This window comes from Clupea harengus, chromosome 18, assembly GCF_900700415.2.
Source record: "Clupea harengus chromosome 18, Ch_v2.0.2, whole genome shotgun sequence".
NCBI lineage: Eukaryota > Metazoa > Chordata > Actinopteri > Clupeiformes > Clupeidae > Clupea > Clupea harengus.
The window spans coordinates 2,025,534-2,044,599 of record NC_045169.1 but is presented as its reverse complement, the minus strand read 5'-3'; the positions used below and the strand labels follow the sequence as shown (position 1 = coordinate 2,044,599).

Here is a 19,066-nt window from a genome sequence, read left to right as displayed (position 1 = left end):
CTCTTCTTCCTCGCTGCTAATGATCCGAGCCACGGGCACAAACAACATAGCGTGCCACAGTGCACACACTGCACACACGCACACACAAGTGCAGAAACCTACTGTCCGCATACACACAAGCTGTCATTAATGACCAAAGAAAAGCACTCCGCACATGCACGCTTTGCAAGTGATGGCTGAGGCAGATAATGTGTTCTCTTAAGTCCTTGTCTCAAACGGAACCAAGTTAAAAATAGGACAAAAAAACAGGAGGGCGGCGCTATTGTCGCAGGCTGGAGGCAGCATTAACAAACTGGCGCGGGACACTTTAAACAGGCAAGTTGTCACGGCCAGGGTTACAGCGTGGCACCCCATTTGCATAGTGCCTGCTCTGGGGCCTTATCGCACTGGTGGGTATGCAAATACGGAAGCTTCTGTACACCTGGCCTTCAGCAGTCTGCAGACGTCCCATCAGGTTGTGTAATAAGCGGCTCTGATGAATCCAACAAGATCAGGGGTATTTGGTCTGTATCTGACTTCCGTGCCATTGATGGCAGCTGAGATACAGGATAAGAGGACTGAGCGCTGGCTGTAGTTTATGTGGAGGCTTGAGGCTGGGTCATGTGAGAGCATGGGGGCCTCAGACGGGGGGACAGGGGCCACCGGAGATGCTGGGAAACAGGAGGTGAATCAAGAGACACCCTGTCTCTCTGTGGTTTAGGCCATGCTGGACCCTACCTCATTTATTTAACTTTTCGAATGAATCAGAGAGACTGGCAGGCTTTGTTTGTTGTGCAGAGTGGATGCGTTTAATGATGGCATGTAATGATATACAGCACAGCGCTCAGCCGCAGGCTCAAAGAGGACTTCCCTCAGTCTGTGGCGGGCGGCTCAGATAAACGACACACGTCCCCATGCTTCTTAGCAACAAGATAAGCTGGAGCCTGTCAGTCACCCAAATGAAGGTCAGCGAGAGTGCCAGACTTTATCTGTTAGTCTGTCTGCTCATGTCTGTGACTGACCGTCCTCTTCTGGCTTCTCTTTTGGAAAGGCATTTTGGAAACATAACGAAGAACTAATCAATCTTTATGATCACACCTTGGCTCACTTGGTCTAGCTTACAAACACCCTGCATCACGTGGCCTGTGTGAGTTAACTTATGCTTGCCTACAGTTTCACAGAGTGGACATTGTATGGGAACATCCACATTTGCATTGTGTGCACAGGCACATGGTCTCTGTAAAGCAATTCTACTTACTGTGGATGCTTTAAGACTTACATGTCGGGACATACATGCTAAGAATTAGTCATAGCACATGGCTGCCAGTACTGACATCATTTCCCTTTGTACAGGCCTGTGGAAAGCTAGATGAGATGTAGAAACATCACATCACGTGTTTGTGCATTCTCTGCATTTGAGCAGGTTTCTGAGTAACAAAAGATTCCGACGTGGCAGTGAAGTGTTTCAGCTCCATCGGGCCTAGAGAACATTTGGGCTCTCTGTGCTGTTAGCGTGAAGGTTCAGGTAATAAGTCAGCACAGGAACCAACATTTGACAGATGGAAATTAGAGAACCACTGGAAAAAGTACAATTTGCAAAATGTGTGCCCCCTACAGGTTTTATTGCACCGTAATGAGTGTAAGCATGCTGTGCCCATATTTATGTCCTCATTATTCATGGCAAAAAGTAAGAAGACATGTTGAGGACATATTGTAATCTTTCACAAAGAACAACCAGAAAACAGAAGATAAGTGACAGAGAATCTAATTTGTGTCCATTTGTGGATATTGCCCATGTTTATCTGTTGATAACTTTGTGGAGTCATCTTATGTTCTTAACATGCCTTGTCTTGTTTTATTCTCTCCTGCCTTATCTAATTGTAACTCCTGCTTCCAAGATGAAGTTTGGATCAGATCACTAATAGTGAAAAGATTTTCTCTGACTATTTTAAAACTGCATTTGATGACTTATTTCAAACCCCACGTATGTGTGTGTCATGAAATTTGATTTCACTGAAACACACACTCCCCCATGCTTGATGATATTCTCAAATCTTTCGGTATATAAAAATGTGCAAGTATGTGTTTCTTGATTTCTGGTGGAACATTTTTAACAATCTTGAGTAAAGGGACATGCACTCTGTGTGAAAGGTGGTTGTAACGGCTGTTGGGGTAACACACAGAAATGGGGGATAAAAGCATAATTACAAATCAGCCATTTCGTCAAATAATCAAATATTGTAGAAAATATAATTTGTGCCAGTCATTAACCACAGGGATACGTTGATCCCATGGAGCAAACATAGTAGAAAGAGGGTACTGAAAATATCAGCCAAAGCTTTAAACTGGAAGTAGACCGATTAGGTTTGTTAAAATTTGTTTATCTGTACTTACCTGCATAGGTCTGTAGCTTTGTGGCTTTGTGGAATGTACTGTCTTTTTGCCACATTTGCAACTATTTCGTTTTTTTGCTGCATTCTCAATCTGTCTTCCAACATTCATGAACCTTTGAGAACACAATGTGAGCCAGAAACAACCTTGCTATTTTAACATGTTCCATGTGGTTTGAAGACATTAGTTCAGATGCTGATTTTTTTTTCTTCTTTTAATGCAAGTGTATCATTCTTCACTACAGTAAAATCAGATCTCTGTACTAGTCTTTGAATTGTGTGAGTTGCGTGTTCTTCTCATAGAGATGTGATACTTTTCAATGGTATATTATTTAGATTCATGATGATTCAGTTACTTTGTGCTCGAAATCATTGTGGTGCATTGTAGAGGCGCTGACGAGCAAAGATCTAATCAATGTGTCATTGCCTTCAACATGTTATGTTCAGGACTAGGTGATGGTGCTGGCCTACGTAGAATCATTCAGTTCATTCACTGAAGGACTACAGGTCATCACTTGGTAGTTATGAGAACGGTGGGGAACCAGTATGAAGGAGATGATAAGGAAGTGCTACTGAGATGGACGGCAGGAGGTGACGAGACATGAGGAGGAGAGGAGAGGAGAGGAGTGAACGTGCGGAGAGAGAGAGAGAGCAGGAGCAGACGATGAAGACGAGTGGTTGAAGGAATGGGAAGAGAGTGGGGGGCGAGACAGCAGACGCACGTCCTCTCTTTTAATGAAGACGAACGAGGCATCCCCTCTCCCCCTTCCTCTCCCTGCCTTAGTGGGGGTTATTAATGGGAAGAGTGGGGCAAAGGTTACTGAAACCAAACTCTGGGCAGCTTTTCACTCCACAGACCTCCGACCAAACACCCCTCCCCATTCCCCAATTCACAAGAACATAGTTTTCACATCCCAATCCACCACGGTATGCTATATATGTAGGTCAGAGAGAGCAATGCCGACAAGGTTTGTGTACATCCCAGAAGTACATCCCAGAAGCATAGGCTGTGGTTACAGGGCATTCTCAGAGAGCTAAGCCATATAGCTAGTTGGGAATATGTATGGGTGTGTGTGAGAGAGAGAGAGAGAGAGAGAGAGAGAGAGAGAGAGAGAGAGAGAGCACACCAAACAAGAGGTGAGAGGTGTTGCTCAGGCTTGGATATGGGTCTTGTATGTAGCCTCAATTCACAGCAGTGACAACAAATCATGTTTTATTGATTTATCAATGTATTTATTATACACTGGTGTCCTGAAGCATCTGCCCTACTGGACACAATCATACAGGTCTGTCTGTCATGATGCCACACTGGGTTACATTATAATCAATCAAATATAATACATTATTTTCTTCTCTTAAGTAGCAGTATTTCTACAATCATAGATTATGACCTTATAATCCTGGAACTACGAGTCCTTTAGCAAAGTGGGCAGGTATGACTCTTTTCTGACTTTGTCTTGTTTGATTTCCTGGAGATGGTGCCTACCAACCCTCACCTTGACACCTCCAGCCTGACCGTCTTAAATGTAAGTGTGTATTTCACCTGGCTGTCCAAACCTGTTTCGGCTTGCCACACTTATAGCACTCACTCATAGTCAATTAGCACACGCATCTTTTCTATCTTTTAGCCAAAAGTGCTTTTTGTTAAGTGTGTTTGAAGGCACTGTGATTTCTGGTCTTTTTTTAAGTAGTGATAATGCACCAAACTGTCTATAGTTTTCAATTGTGGGTCTACAGAATGCAGCACACTGAGAAAAAAAAAGGCAAAGATTTGTATGTTGTTTTTGGAGTTATGAAATTACATATTAGTGGGAGCACATCTTAGGAAATGATTAGAACAGAGAATAATAGCTGCTTACTGCTGTGCAGTGTAAACCTCCTTGTAGGATGAGCCTCAGACTGTGGTCAAGCAAGCTACATCACAGTGACGTGGTGTGGCCTTGGCAGTGTCTGATTATCCCGTCCTGAGAGTCATGTAGGGAACTGAGCCATGGGTGGTATATATACGCTAGGAGGCTATAGTCATCAAACCATACTCTAACCAGGATATAACACTGGGATCTTGACTTGACGAGCAACAAAGGGTTTTTCGGAGGTAAAATCAACTGCGTACTCTGATCTTTCTTGGAGACTGAGCACGGGGCACGTAATGGACAGATGCACTCTCTCTGACACAATGCAAAGCATTCTGAGGACAAAAAACAAACCATTTGGCTGACTTTATTAGATTTGGTGAAGAAAGGAAAGATATTCTGAGGGATAAAAGGTTGGGGTCACAGTGCTTTATTTGACTTTATTTATCTTCAGCGTCCTCTGCCCACCTCTGGTTGGAATGAAATATTGAATTACACCATTGGAATGCAGTTGCTGGGAATTTGAGGCTATTAAACTTGAACAAGGGTCATTTCAGTCATTTTGTTTCTCCTCTCCCCATCGGTTCTTCCACTGCAGATGTATTTGGTGTTGGACTACAATTGGGACATCAAGATCTTTGTCATGAACGAATAAATAAACATACAATTTTATATATGATCTATATCAGGTATAATGAAGCTTTTTTTGACATGGTAAAGCCATAAATGCAGTCCTTGACAGGATGAAGTATGGTAATATGTATTTCCTATAAATAGCTCTTTTTGAGATTTTTTTTTTTTTTCTTCCACTGAACCATTTATCTTTAAACTGCCTCCACATGTTCCCTCACTTGGCTAACAACACACCATTTCACTCCATGTTTTGTTTTTGGACGTCTCCCAACCCTGTAAAAGAGAATAAAACAAAATAAAATGATAATTGTTTTTATAAGGAGAGAGAAAAGGTCTGAGCAGGGTTCTGATCTCCTTCCCAAGTATTTAGGCCGAATGAAAGTGTCCACTAGCATTAGGGTAATTGCTATGGAGAGAAGATTTTGATACAGGGCTGTGGGCAGGCTCCATCTGGGCCTCAGTGCACATTCCCTCTATGTGGTACAATAGTAAACGCTCTAAAGATGAACTACAGGACTGAGAGAGAGAGAAGGGAGGCACTAGCTGTCAGTAAGGCTACTGTTATAGAAGTCTAAATCATGCATCTGAAGCTCGTGAACCGATTCCACTCTAGAAAAGCACTTGGGTCATGAACTTAAGAAACAGAGAGAGAGAGAGAGAGAGAGAGAGAGAGAGGTTTGGAGATGGGTTGCTATCAGGACCTTTCAGGCACAACTTATATGAACCTGAAGCTACAGATGAGATCAGTGTTACTTTGGTGTCCGGGTGTTACCAGAAACAACACTCCCAGAGCTATCAGTTTGGGCCTCATGTCTTAAAACAAACACACGCCTAACCTAACCATGATGTAAGTGGATGTGGGTGTTTATCCTACTGAGTGTGTGTGTGTGTGTGTGTGTGTCTGTCCGTTTGGTGAAGCCTTTCAAATGAGGTCAACATACCAGTCCCCTAGTTTCATTTTTGTGCTTCAAGTTTCATTTTTGTTTTGCGGTGGAAGAAAATGATGTAAACGACGAGAACATTATCAATGAGTATGCCTCACAAATGTGGACTCATAAGTGTGGCAAGCAAGCACATGAAATGGGAGACGGGAAACAGGCCTCAAACGTGAGTATACTTCAAACGTGAGCATATTTCAAACGTGAGTATACTTCAAACGTGAGCATACTTCAAATGTCAGTATACTTCAAACGTGAGTATACTTCAAACGTGAGCATACTTCAAATGTCAGTATACTTCAAACGTGAGTATACTTCAAACGTGAGCATACTTCAAACGTGAGCATACTTCAAACGTGAGCATACTTCAAACGTGAGTATACTTCAAACGTGAGCATACTTCAAACGTGAGTATACTGCGGTGGATAAGGCTGGAGTGCTACAGAGAGCCACCTGGCAGTGACATCCCCGAGCTGTGTCTGTCATTCGGTGCTGTCTATCCATTGTGACATGTTCCACTGCTACGTGTCAACGAATGTTGTGAAAAAGTGGGGCATTCACATTTGACTTCTCTCAGCAGGGGATGAAGAGGGATCCCAACCGCTTTTTGGTCCATCTTTCATTCCTCCATCTTTTATTCCTCCATCTGTCTGCAAATGTAGGGGCGCTGGGCAGACTACTGGACGCGTGCGTTTCTCTGAGCGTCTCTCGGAGCACGGCCAGATATGCAATTCCTACTGGGTAATCTTGCCATGTCACAGACATCTTGACCTAAGCGTGAAAATCAGACACAGACACTGTAATATATCAGAGGAACAAATGGCTGTGTTCAAGGCACCATTACTTTAATTGACATTGCACAAAGAGAACCGTATTATTATCCTAAACTGTATGAACTCAATGAGACCTTTGCAAAACAGACAGTATGTCAATAATAATTTTATAATAATAAGTAGTTCAGCACTATTTCACATTTTCTAACCAAGGTTTCTGTTTTGAATGTAATATTTAGTCTCCTCTCAAGAAGACGAAAGCTCAGTTACATGTGAGGCATTTAGTAATGGCAAATAATAAGGGAACTATCTAGTGTTTCCAGTTAATTTTCTGTAATTCAATACTAGAAACTAACAGCATGAATTGACTTAGTAACTTGATGGTACATGTCCTCACATGCAGTTGAACAATTTCTATCAAAACTCTATAGGTGTCTGTATGTTTGTATGTATCAGTGTGTACTCAAATGTGTCTGTCTGTGTACGCATGCCTACATGTGTGTATGTGCCTGTGTGCCAATGCATGTCTGTTGTACACTGTACCACTGTAATGGTCCTAATATATGTCTGGATGCTGACTGTGTGCAGTTGGCCATACTCAGTTACACTGGCAGATCTCTTCTGAGTTTATTCATCTCACCATCACTTTGAACAGCTCAAACCCAGCAAACGGACTCCTCTGTAGCTGACATGAAGGCCTAAGAGGCCAACAGTGAGACACGGAGGACCATAATGAGAGATGAGAGCAAATCCCCTGATGAAGATGGCTTGGACAAGTCGCTCAGAACAAGTCATCGGCTTGCCAGCCTGCCAGCCATTGGGTTGAGTGTGCATGGGCCCAAAACCCAGTAGCTGTCTCCCAGACTCCAATCAGGCCGGTCGAACACAACGCAGTAGATCTTCTTTGAATGGCTTTCAGAACCCTGTCATGTTTCTGTGGAGGATGGGGGATTCTGTGGGCAGAGCCAGGCTTGGCTACACTAAGAGCAGGCTGAGGGATTGGATACGGACAGGCAGTATGTTAGTGCACAGACTGAGGGATTGGATACGGACAGGCAGTATGTTAGTGCACAGGCCGAGGGATACGGACAAGCAGTATGTTAGTGCACAGGCCGAGGGATACGGACAAGCAGTATGTTAGTGCACAGGCTGAGGGATACGGACAAGCAGTATGTTAGTGCACAGGCTGAGGGATTGGATACGGACAAGCAGTATGTTAGTGCACAGGCCGAGGGATACGGACAGGCAGTATGTTAGTGCACAGGCGTAGGGATTGGATACGGACAAGCAGTATGTTAGTGCACAGGCTGAGGTATGGTCTCTCAGCACAGCCAGGCCAGCAGTAGGATGCTCAGTGTCTGTCAGTGTTTTGTAACATTTATAACCTAGAGAATAGCCCCCCCCCCCCCCTCCTCTCTCTCACTCGCTGTCTACCTATCTGACACACACACACACACACACACACACACACACACGTACACACACGTCCCATCACCCCTCTCTTTCCTCACATCTTTCTATTTTAGTCTTTCTATGTTAGTAAGTGAGTGCCAGTTTGTAGTGAGCATGATGGTCATCTATAATCCTTCCCATCCATCACCTAGGCATGGCGAGCACTGACACTGAGATGAAGAAGATCCACCCTGGAGCTGAAGGGAATCCTGCTCTCCTTTTAGGGCGCCCAGCTTCCACACATATAAATAACAACCCCTGAGATCACACGAGAGACAAGGTGCAATTTCTCATTTTCGATGCTTCCAGAATCCCTCTGGTTTTACGGCCAGGTTGGCTTTCAGATTTCGCACTTCTGTGGTAGACGAGGCTATTGTGTCAACAGAGAGAGAATGCTACTAAATAATATTAAAGCCGTGGATAAAAGCTGTTGCAGCTGTATCAGCAGGACACTGGACACGTGAAGAATGGAAGGGAAATAAAACTGTTTCGTTTGATATCCATGCGGAATAAAACTGCATGTGTTTGTGTCCTTGTCTCCTATACTGTATGTACCTCGTTCATTTGATAGGCAGACTTTCTTGTGCCTATCTGTTGCTATTGGCCCAGACCGACGTTACTAAGGTTGTATTTGCTCTGAATCTGCATTTAGTTAATATGTTTGTCAGGAAAGAGGTGCTCTGCCAATCTGTATGCTTTTTCAGGCTCAGATAGCGGTTCATTAGACTCAGTTCAGTGGTGTCAGTTTCCCTATGTTCCTGATATTCGTTTTGCCTAATAGAAGGGTGCAAGCTGTAATTTCTTGCTCTGATGAGGATTTGAGAGTTAGTCCGGGCTATTGAATTAGTGCGCTTCAGTAATGGTTAGCCCTGTTCAACTCAAGGGGTGCTAAGGTGAAGTGCATTCTGGAACTATATTTAAGGCATGATGAATACTTCTCTTAATATCACTTCTGCACAACTGCAATCCTCCTGTTCCAATGAAGCTGTTTCCCACATATTTGCCTGGAATCATTCACACACTCTCAGACATTTGGGATCATTTTTCTTTGACTTACAGGCAAGGTTGTAAAAGGTGAGTCCGTGCGCTCTAGGCCTAGATGCCACACGACAGACCTTTGAATGTCCATCCTTCTGGTCTGCTCCAGCACAATGCTGACACGAGACAAGCGAGGGAGGCGGTCCATCTGGAGGACTGATTAGACAAATATAGCAGCACTGAGGGTCATGTTCAGGTCAGACGTGAACTTACACTTTTGGAATGAAGCTGGACTGAACGATTGCACCTCGGTTAAAAACACGTCAAAGACAAAGTCAAAGACAACATGGATTTTCCCACCTTCTTTAACCGAATACCCACACGTACATCTCTCACTGTATTTTTTTAAACATAGGTCTGTATTGTGAACCCTGTACTCCACAACTGAGAATGTTTCCTGGGCTGTTGATGACCAACTTTAAAACCAATTGAGTTTCATGCATTATACAAGCTGGAAATGAATAACTTTAATATTGTAAGCCCTTAAGACCTATTAGACCAGGTTAAGGAGCATCAAAATCATAGATTACTTCATTGAAGAAATAAACTCTTTCTCTCTCTCTCGCTCTCTCTCACACACACACACACACACACACATACACACACATACACACACGCACATACACAGTCACACACAGTCACACACAAACCAGCACATGAATATATCTGAGTTGTGTGAACAATTACCTCAGACAACCTTGATGTCCCTTGAGACTGCTCCCCTCTGAGTCTGAAGGCTTTTCTCAGGGGGAAAGAGCTCTGCATTGAGGTAACTACTGTGTTTCCCCTCCTCTTTCCTCATGGATTTCATTTCCTGTGACCTTTAAGTAAGGTTTAATTTTTCCTTTGAAGCTTTCTGCTGTGTTTGTTTATTTTGGTCTCAGGGCTAACGTTGGCTTGGTCTGAGTGAAAGTCTTGACTGTAATTGAGCCACTGTCACTTCCCTACCCACTACCTACATCCCCCTCTGCTTTAACTTAGAGCTGGCAGCCCTTCATCAGTGATACAAGAACGTCGGAGCGATGCTGATTATAAGACATGGCGTGAAGTGAAAACGAGTTAGTTGAGAAGGTGTTTCGGAAGCAGCTAAGTTTGAGTTTTTTGAGTGACCGTGTCCCCATTATATAATTGGCATCACATTGGATATGTGCTTTGGTCAGTTGAGAGGTTGCAAACAAGTGCAGTATTGTCATTCCAGAGTGCCAGAAAACGAAAGCAATGATGGTGTGCTGTCTGTGAAATGTACTTTATTCATTTATTTACTCTATTGTTTATGGTTCTCTCATCTAAATCACACACTCACACATACAGCACCCCCGTCACAGACACACACACACACACACACACACATATATACACACACACACACATGTCCAATGAAATACACATCGCTCTGCTTTAATGTCACACGTCAGCATGACTGTGCAATCATCTCAAATCCCATTTGTCATCCAGATTACGCTTTTCCACCAGAACGGTGAATTATTAAACCAACAGTTTACTCGCTTTGTAAATCTCTGAGCTCTGCCTGCATTAGCTCTGGCCTTGCACAGGCCTCCTGCTTAGGCTACTGTAAATCTTTGGTGCCCCAAGGTATTCCTGGACCTTTCAACGCCTTGCATAAACTTCTAATTCCCAGTGCCAGATGAAAGGTTAAGAATTGTGCTGAGAGGTTTTCAGGGTTGCTTTTGCAAATAAATCTGTGCGTAAAACTAAATGTTATGTTGTATGATAGTGTGCAAATAATATAAAATACTGATGGTAATTTAGGTAATGTATAATATATCATAAATATTTCATATATATCCCTTGCAGTTTATGCATTTTTGTACAACTATGTTTGACCACTAAAGAAGGCCTATATCTACAGTATGTCTGAAGATGTACAAGATATGAATATTTTTATATATTAATGAAAGAAAAGTTATAGGCATCTTAATGTCTCTCAGCATACCATAGGGCATTGTTGTTTTCCCTCGGGGTCTCAAAACAAATATCGGAATTGAATGGATGCTCAGTAAATAACGCAATTAAAGTTACAAGTGTGACGGTAGCTGAACTCTCCTCGACCCAGAGTTGGCACAGATTATTCTGCTGTTTGTTCAAAGCCTTGCGTTCTCCCGGTCGCCGCTGGACGGCAGTGTAACGTTATGAGAAATGCGTCGCGCGTCCGTCCACTGTGCGCAACATGCGAGCTTAGCAGATATATAATGACAGGCATCTCTTTTCCTCTGTATGTTTATTTGGGCCGAAAAGAAATATGTAAAAATAGCAGTGGCTGAAGAACAGTACGCAGCCCGTTGCAGATGATGGATTCATATTCACTGCATATGTCGGCGCAAATGTAATCTCATTAAAGTTTTAAATTCTAGTCTCACGTTTATGAAAGACTTGTTTCGTGGTGAAATCCAGACTTCATAGGTTCTCGCTTTAAAGCGATCCAGTCGTGTGATTTTGTGCGAGCGTGTGCTTCTTGTGCATGTGTGTGTGTGAGAGAGAGAGAGGGAGAGAGAGGGGGGGGGGGGAGAGAGAGAGAGAGAGAGAGAGAGGGGGGGGGCTATTTCAGATTTTAATTTTTGAAACCGGAGTAAGAGAGGTAACAAGGGCAAGCGCAACATCTGGGTTAGAGTTTGGGTCAGTGTTGGCCCCCTAATACGCTGAGAATCATTACATAACTCTCCGTGCGTAATTATGATCATAAGGTAAGCATAACTGAAACCATCCCACAAAAATAGACCTATAACACTGGCCGGACTTTGTGTCTTAAGACGTCCCTGTTTATACTTAGGCTTTTGTTCTAGGCGGAAAATTGAAGAGCAGAAATGTGAGTCAACTGTTGCAGTGTAAATAAATAAACACACACAAAAAAAAACAATCAAATGAAGCAATCCTTCACCCAAAACCCACAAACAATAACACAACAACAAATCAAAAAGCATATTAGATGACCCCTGATGTTAATGTTGCCTTTATCTTGTATTTCAGATCATTGTTTCTATAAATACATGTAATAACTTGTGACTGTTAACTCAGTAAACACTTCTCTGATCAGATTAATCTATGAACTTCGGTGCAGATAGAGACGATAACCGAAATTGGTTTTGCTTACTGTCAAGATGAATGGTTGCATGCGCGGATCACTACATTTGATTTCCACAGCCATTTGGGCGTTTTCCGTTGGCGTGTAGGCTATTTATTACAATTAGTGACTAATTAATAATCATTAAACTATTGCCGAACTCGTCTAACCCTTACCTGAATAAGTGAACTGCATACCAGCAAGAAACATGCCCTCTATGTGCCAAATATGACTCGGGGGTTCCTTTATATCAATACAGTACAAGGCAGTTATAGGTCTTAAGGTTAGTTTTATAATTAATGCTAATCAGGCTAAGGCGGTGATTTGTCAAACCATGCCACTAGCCTCGATCCTTGCCAAGATCCCTGTCACCTCTGACATTTTCAAAAAAGTCTTATGTAGGTCATGTCAGATAGTTCAGCATTGTATTGCCTTGCGCTGATGGCACAGAACTGTCTTCGTGCCCCTAGCCGGCTCTTATATGCTACGCACTGGCACATCGCTGAATTGCAGGTGATAAGTTAGCAGTTGGAAAAAAGTGTAGCCCTCCTCTCTCTCTCTCTCTCTCTCTCTCTCTGTCTCTCTCTCTCTCCCTCTCTCTCTCTTCGCTCTCACTCGGGCGACCGGCCAGGCGCACGGTCCTCCAGCGCCCGCCTCAGAGAGACGTGGGGTAGGGTGTGTGGGGGGGTCTGGCAGTCTGGCTGAAGTCTTGCCGCCTCCTCTATATAAACACACATTGAAGGCTCGCTCAGCGACTCGAACTCACATGAAACTGTAGGCTATGTGAAAGAGAGGGAGAGGACGGAGTAGAAAAGAGGTAGAGAGACGAATTACAGCCATCTGAAGATTTTTGCGCTCTAGTCTACAGCATCCGAGCAGTAACTGCAAAGGAGTTTTATTTCAAATACCCATTATTCGCCTACCTTGTGACCAGAAATTGATTTGACTGAATTAAGAGAGATTATTAGAGTTAAAGTTTTCTCGTGGGGTGAGAGGTTTTTGGACTTTTTCCCTTTTTGAGACTTTAAGACAAAACAATTTTCCCTCTAAGAATGCTGCTACAACTGTGAGCAGATTTCCCACGTGGTTGCTTTGGTTTGACAATAATGTGTCAAACTTTTTTGAATTACGGACGGATTATTTAAATAGACAAACATGGTATTTGAAATGATTTATCAATATTCATCCCAGACGATTTTTTTCCCTGCACTCAATTCACTAAACACTTCAGTTACTTTTAATAGTGGAGTCTGCGCTAAACTTTCTTAGGATCCCTGACAGCACAAAAAAAGTTTATTGTAGGCTACCATTAAGTCATTTTACATCAAACCTCTCTTGTGGTTGCATTCGCGTTCAAATTCAAAGCTGAATCCAATATTGCTGAAATCCTGCAACTTACCAGGCAGTCATTGAGGTTAGTTCGTTTCCTAAGAAGATAACTTTGATCAGTATCCCTTCGTGTGTCGGCACCATGGTCTTCGAAAGTTTTGACCTACTCTCGGCTCTGGCGACCCTGGCTGCGTGTTTGGTGTCCATGGCGCTTCTACTGGCGGTGTCCCAGCAGCTGTGGCAGCTACGATGGACCGCCACCCGAGACAAGAACTGCAAGCTGCCCATGCCCAAGGGTTCCATGGGATTTCCCATCATCGGAGAAACCTGCCACTGGCTTGTCCAGGTAAGCGCGTTCGCCAGCATCTTTCCCCCCGTCTCACTTCCCAGCGTCACCTCTGTACGCGAGTAACTGGCGCCTGGGAGCCCACAGGCAGTTCGTGTGAGCCCATGTTGCTTGATATTGTAGCGTACGTGTATGGTTGTATTGTTGTATGTTCTGGTCTGTGCCAAAATATTTTATGGCGATTACGCTAGTAGTGGAAGTTTAGCTTTTGCGGAACAAAAGTCAACTCTGCGAGGTGACGTGAGTAAACTCAGATGCTATGCATTTCTCAAAGCGACCAGCATTTGTGCATAATTACAGTGCTTTCAAGAATTCCATTTATGTTTTCAACCAGTCCGGCCTCTCGCTCTTTATCCTCTTTAACACAGCCTGTATTTTTGCGCGTGTAAAGAAAAGTAGCGTATTTCTGTTGAATTAGTCTCTGTAATAGAGAGATCAGTAACCGCTGATACACACGCAGGCGCCACCGCAAAGTAGCACTTGTCAGTGCGCTGATGTGTCCCTGGAGCGCATGGGAGAGAGGAGAGGTCCCGCGGCAGGCGGCGCGTTTTCTATGCGGGTGAACCAATGTGCTTTCTGTAATTACGTATTCCCGGAATTGCGCCTCTTACCTCTCGGTTATTTTGGCAAAATAGTCTGAGACACACGTGGAGAACGACTGAAATAGAGTTTTTCTATACTCCTTTAAAGTTAGTCTGGGCAACAATATCTGTCAGTCTCCAGATGACCATTCTTTTGAACACAATGTGTCAGTGTACGTTTGTGGTCTGTAAGAAGATATGGAGCGCGCAATAGTGTAATTTCTGATTTGGAGAGATTCATGTACATTATGGTGATGGTGTGGTTGTTTTCTTACTCAGAACTTATCACGTGCAGTAAGGCAATGCTATATATACCAAAGAAACAATTGCATGCACGTAAAATGAAATAAAAGACCATTTAAAATAAACCAAGACTGTTTTTGCATATACTAGGTCGGACGAGATTCCCTTCCTACGAGCTTTAGCCCTCATACAAAATCAGGCGAGTTCCTCGGTAAAGTTGCGGTGCGCTCAGATCAAATGCTTCGGCCAGGAGTAGCATTACCAAGCTGAATGAATTCCAGTGGATTCTTTTTGTATATTTGGCAGATTCAGCAAAAGCAAATGCACCGACTCAATCTGTTGAATGATGTATTTTAAATCAACAGGTTTTACTACCCGTCATGCGCCAAACTACTGTCGGATCCTATTTCGCGATGGGTAGCATTATGTGCCAGGTTTGCGGAGGTAGTGAGTGCTACCGTGCAAGGTCGGATTTCGAGATGTCGACACATGTGAATATCTGAAGTATTGTCCATGGGTTCCCACCGAAAGACTGGGCCAGACGCGCGCTGAGAGGACCATACACTGTATACAAATACTGTCTGGTCTTGCGCTTGTCCCTACATTACCCCCATCCTTCCTTCAAATCTTCCTCAGCAGTGAAATCATGTCTCACAATTTTCATATCTAGGTCACATTTGGGATTGATATAAAAGTCAAGTCAGGAGTTAGTTTGAGTGGGGAATCATGCTGGTGTGATAGACAGATGTCTTTTTTGTATAGGGAATATATCTCTCATTGTTTGCTTTGAGATACTTTGGAGTGGCACTCCGGAGTCCAGCACAGGTACTCTACCCATGACACACACTCTCCTGGGATGTAACTTTGTGATGTCACTGAAATAATATCCAGTGTGGCCAACAAATGTCAAGCAATTTCCTGGCTTATGTTGGATTGTTCTAGTCTTCCCAAATGATATACAGATTCATTCATTCATTCATTCATTCATTCTTTCTTTCTTTCTTTCTTTCTTTCTTCCTTTTTTTCTTTCACTAACTCATTCATTCATTCATTCATTCATTCTTTCTTTCTTTCATTTGGTAACTTAATTCCACTCTCTGTGCTACTGTAGTTCTTGACTGATTGATCTCAAACTTCAGATTCCCATTAAATAAGAGCCTTGCTGTGCATAATTGCCTCTAATCAGATGAGTATAGGATAGATATCCTGTCGGCTTCTGTCTGTCCGCTTTCGTCTTTTATGTGATGGATGGCTTTGTAGCCCTCAATGAGCATCTTTGACACACACACACACACACACACACACACACACACACACACACACACACACACACACACACACACACACACACACACACACACACACACACACACACCCATCCCCTCACCCTGCACTCCCGACACCCACAATGACGAAGAGTTTTTGGTCTCCCAAAAAGAGCTTACATTTCAGTACTGCAGCCCTTTTATTTTCTGGAAGTCTACTGAAGTGGTTTGATACTTTTGGGGGTATTTGGGGTGGGGGCTGTGTACAATATGGGTCGAGAACCAAGGATTCTTTGTCTCACGGACAAACTCACATGCACACACCACACACAAGGCTGGTGCTTACATGGGAATACCACATTGGAGAAGAGAAGAGGAAGCCAAGCACCACGTCATCTGAAAAAAAAAAGACAATCCACACAATCTGAGCGAGTCTTTCAGTAAAGCCTTCCCTACTGTAAACGTATAAGAGTCACACAGACCCTTACGTGTAGGGTTCATTGATACCCCTCTCTGGTCTCTGAGTGGAGTGGGGTCACTGTGCTGTGACCCCGGGGGTTCCCTCTATGCAGCCTCTTCTCTGAAGTGCAGTGTGTGTGTCTGAATTATAGGGAACCACACAGACACCTCAATCGGTGAGAACACATGATAATACATACGCATTAGTTCAGCAAATGTGTCGACTGTAGCTGCTGGCACCCCCCAACATGTCAAGGTTTCAAACGGATGGCACGATGCCCTCGGCTGTGTGGTAATGATACGTGCTGTCGAGGAGGAGAGACCGTTGTGTGACCAGTGTGACTTGGGTTTGATCCACGGGCACGGCGACTAGATTGCTTACGTTGGCTTAGGTTGCCTACATTGGCCTTGTTGACCCTGGAGCACACACACATCATTCATCTCAAACAGCGGCCTCGGGTTGCCATCGAGGGAGGCGGGTGGGGTGTGGCTCAGCTAGTTCTCTCAGTGCGTATGCTGGCACTAACCTCTCAGACTTGAAATCCCACAGGGAGCTCCAGCACATATCTAATGGCATGGTGCCTGTATGTCCTCAGCTACACCATAGGGGATTTGAACCCATATGAACAATTGAACCTGGCTTTGTTCCTTGTGGCACACGCACGTTTCCTTCCGTTCCGGAAAGCTCTCCTGTGATGCTGTGGTCTGTCACGCTGTGGTCACACACAGTTCACTAATTCCTTCATTTGTCTCCCTGTATTGATCTGTATTGATCAGGTGTGATGCAGCTGCCTAGGTGTGAGTGCTAGGTGTTCTGTGGTGAGGGGTTTGGATCAGAACCATCTCTGTTCAATCGTAGTCATCAAGAGAGATTTTTAGGCAAGTGTACAATGCGGTTCAGGCGTTTATTATCTTCCAGGTTCATTTATTTCCCCTTAAACATTTCGATTCATCGTCGCCGTTCCAACAATTGAAACCGACTGCTATTTCAGTCGGTTGCCTGCGACTGGTGGCAAGCATGCCCTGTAGGTCACAGTCCACCCGAGTATCCCCCTGCTCTCAAATGGGTCCTGTCTGGAGGGAACAAAGCTCTCACCGGGGGTGGGGGACACGGGCATCCTGTACTAATGCCCCCTCCCCCATCTTCCCTGGGACATGGTCTCTTGTAAAGAGCTTGACCCAATCAGCATTCAGCACAGACCCAGCCTGAACAGGCCCAGGCTGAGCTGAGAGAGAGTGAGTGGAGTGAGTGAGAGCAGAAGAGAGAGAGAGAGAGAGAGAGAGAGAGAGAGCCTGGCCTCCCGATTAAGTCCTGTGACTGGCATCACAGTAGCACCAAAGTGTCGTGCCCCAGCTTTCACCCCTGGATCACACCGCTCCCCTCTCAAACAGGCTCTTGTCTCAGACCAACACAAAAAGTGGTCACACAGGGGGACTTGGCAGTTCCTGTGTGTATATGTGTGTGTGCGTTGGATGCAGTGGGTGGTGCTGGGGAGTATGACAAAGGAGGTCTTAGGGCGAGTGTTCACATTGCTACAAACAACTGTAATCTCACTCCTCACACGGCTTCCAGGTCAAAGGTTAGCTCTATTCTTCTCTGTTCTGCTTCTTACCGAAGTATGTATAGGCTGCCCTGGCCCACGTTCAATCTCTTTTTTTTTTTTGCGCACCTCGCTATTCTTCTTGTGAACGCATTTTCCTATTTCTTGTCTTTTCTTTTCCTGTCACGTGTGCTTAACCATGTCTTAAAGCAACCCCATTGTGGCTTGGGGGGAACGCAGTGAGAGCTCCATCTTGATGTCCATCAGACCTCCTCGGTGAGTGATGCGAGCAGAATGGAACTCGTCGTCCATTCCCATGCATCATTCTCTCCGTTTCTCTTTCTCTCTCCTCCACTCGTCGTCCATTCCCATGCATTATTCTCTCCGTTTCTCTTTCTCTCTCCTCCACTCGTCCTTCATTCCCATGCATTATTCTCTCCGTTTCTCTTTCTCTCTCTCCTCCACACTTCTTGCCCTCAGTGGCACCTCTGTACCTCCACTGGACCCAGGCCAACGTACACTTCCTGAGAGATTCCAATGGGCTATTTCAGTAAATGGACATATTATCTGGACTTATTATTCATACTGGGTGATATGGGTGCCACTCCACACCCCCCCCCCCCCCCCCCCCCCTCCCCCTCCTGGTGAGAGGAATGCCCCTCCACCCGCACGAACACACCCACCTGGGGTGCTTACCTGACCAATTATCAATAAACACAAGATCCATATGCTCGGGGAATGTTGCCAGTCAGATCCTACGGGACATTGGACAGACTGATGAGAGAGAGAGAGAGAGAGAGTGATGGAGAGAGAGAGAGAGAAAGAAAGACAGAGTGATTGAGGGGGAGACGGAAGGAGAGAGGGAGCAGTGAATCGGTGGTTGAGGGAGAAAGAGAGAGAAAATGGGACTGGTTTTGATAGATGTGTGGAGCGGCTGGTCTCCGCCGTGCTGACCGATGTGAGGAAACACTTAGAGGAGTGCAGCTCGCCCCGCCAATACAAACAGGTAGAAAACGCTTTTGAGAATCCCTCCGCTCTCCTTTTCCCTCCCTCCATCCTCTAACCTACTCTTTTTCCTATTCGCCAGTTCTTCACGTCTCATCATTATTTTGCACTCTTCTCTGTGCTATTAAATCTCCCCCCACACTCTGGATAATGTATGACATT

At 44.4% G+C, this 19,066-nt stretch overlaps 1 protein-coding gene across 1 annotated transcript in view; it reads left to right on the top strand.

The window, feature by feature from the left end:
* The first annotated feature begins 12,793 nt into the window (after positions 1-12,793).
* LOC105895513 (cytochrome P450 26B1) overlaps positions 12,794-19,066 on the top strand; it is a 23,503-nt gene continuing 17,230 nt past the window's right edge. Inside the window, exon 1 of the mRNA XM_012822147.3 lies at positions 12,794-13,810. Within this exon, the coding sequence (XP_012677601.1) occupies positions 13,607-13,810 (204 nt within the window). The 5' untranslated portion in view covers positions 12,794-13,606. The remainder of the gene's footprint in view (positions 13,811-19,066) is intronic.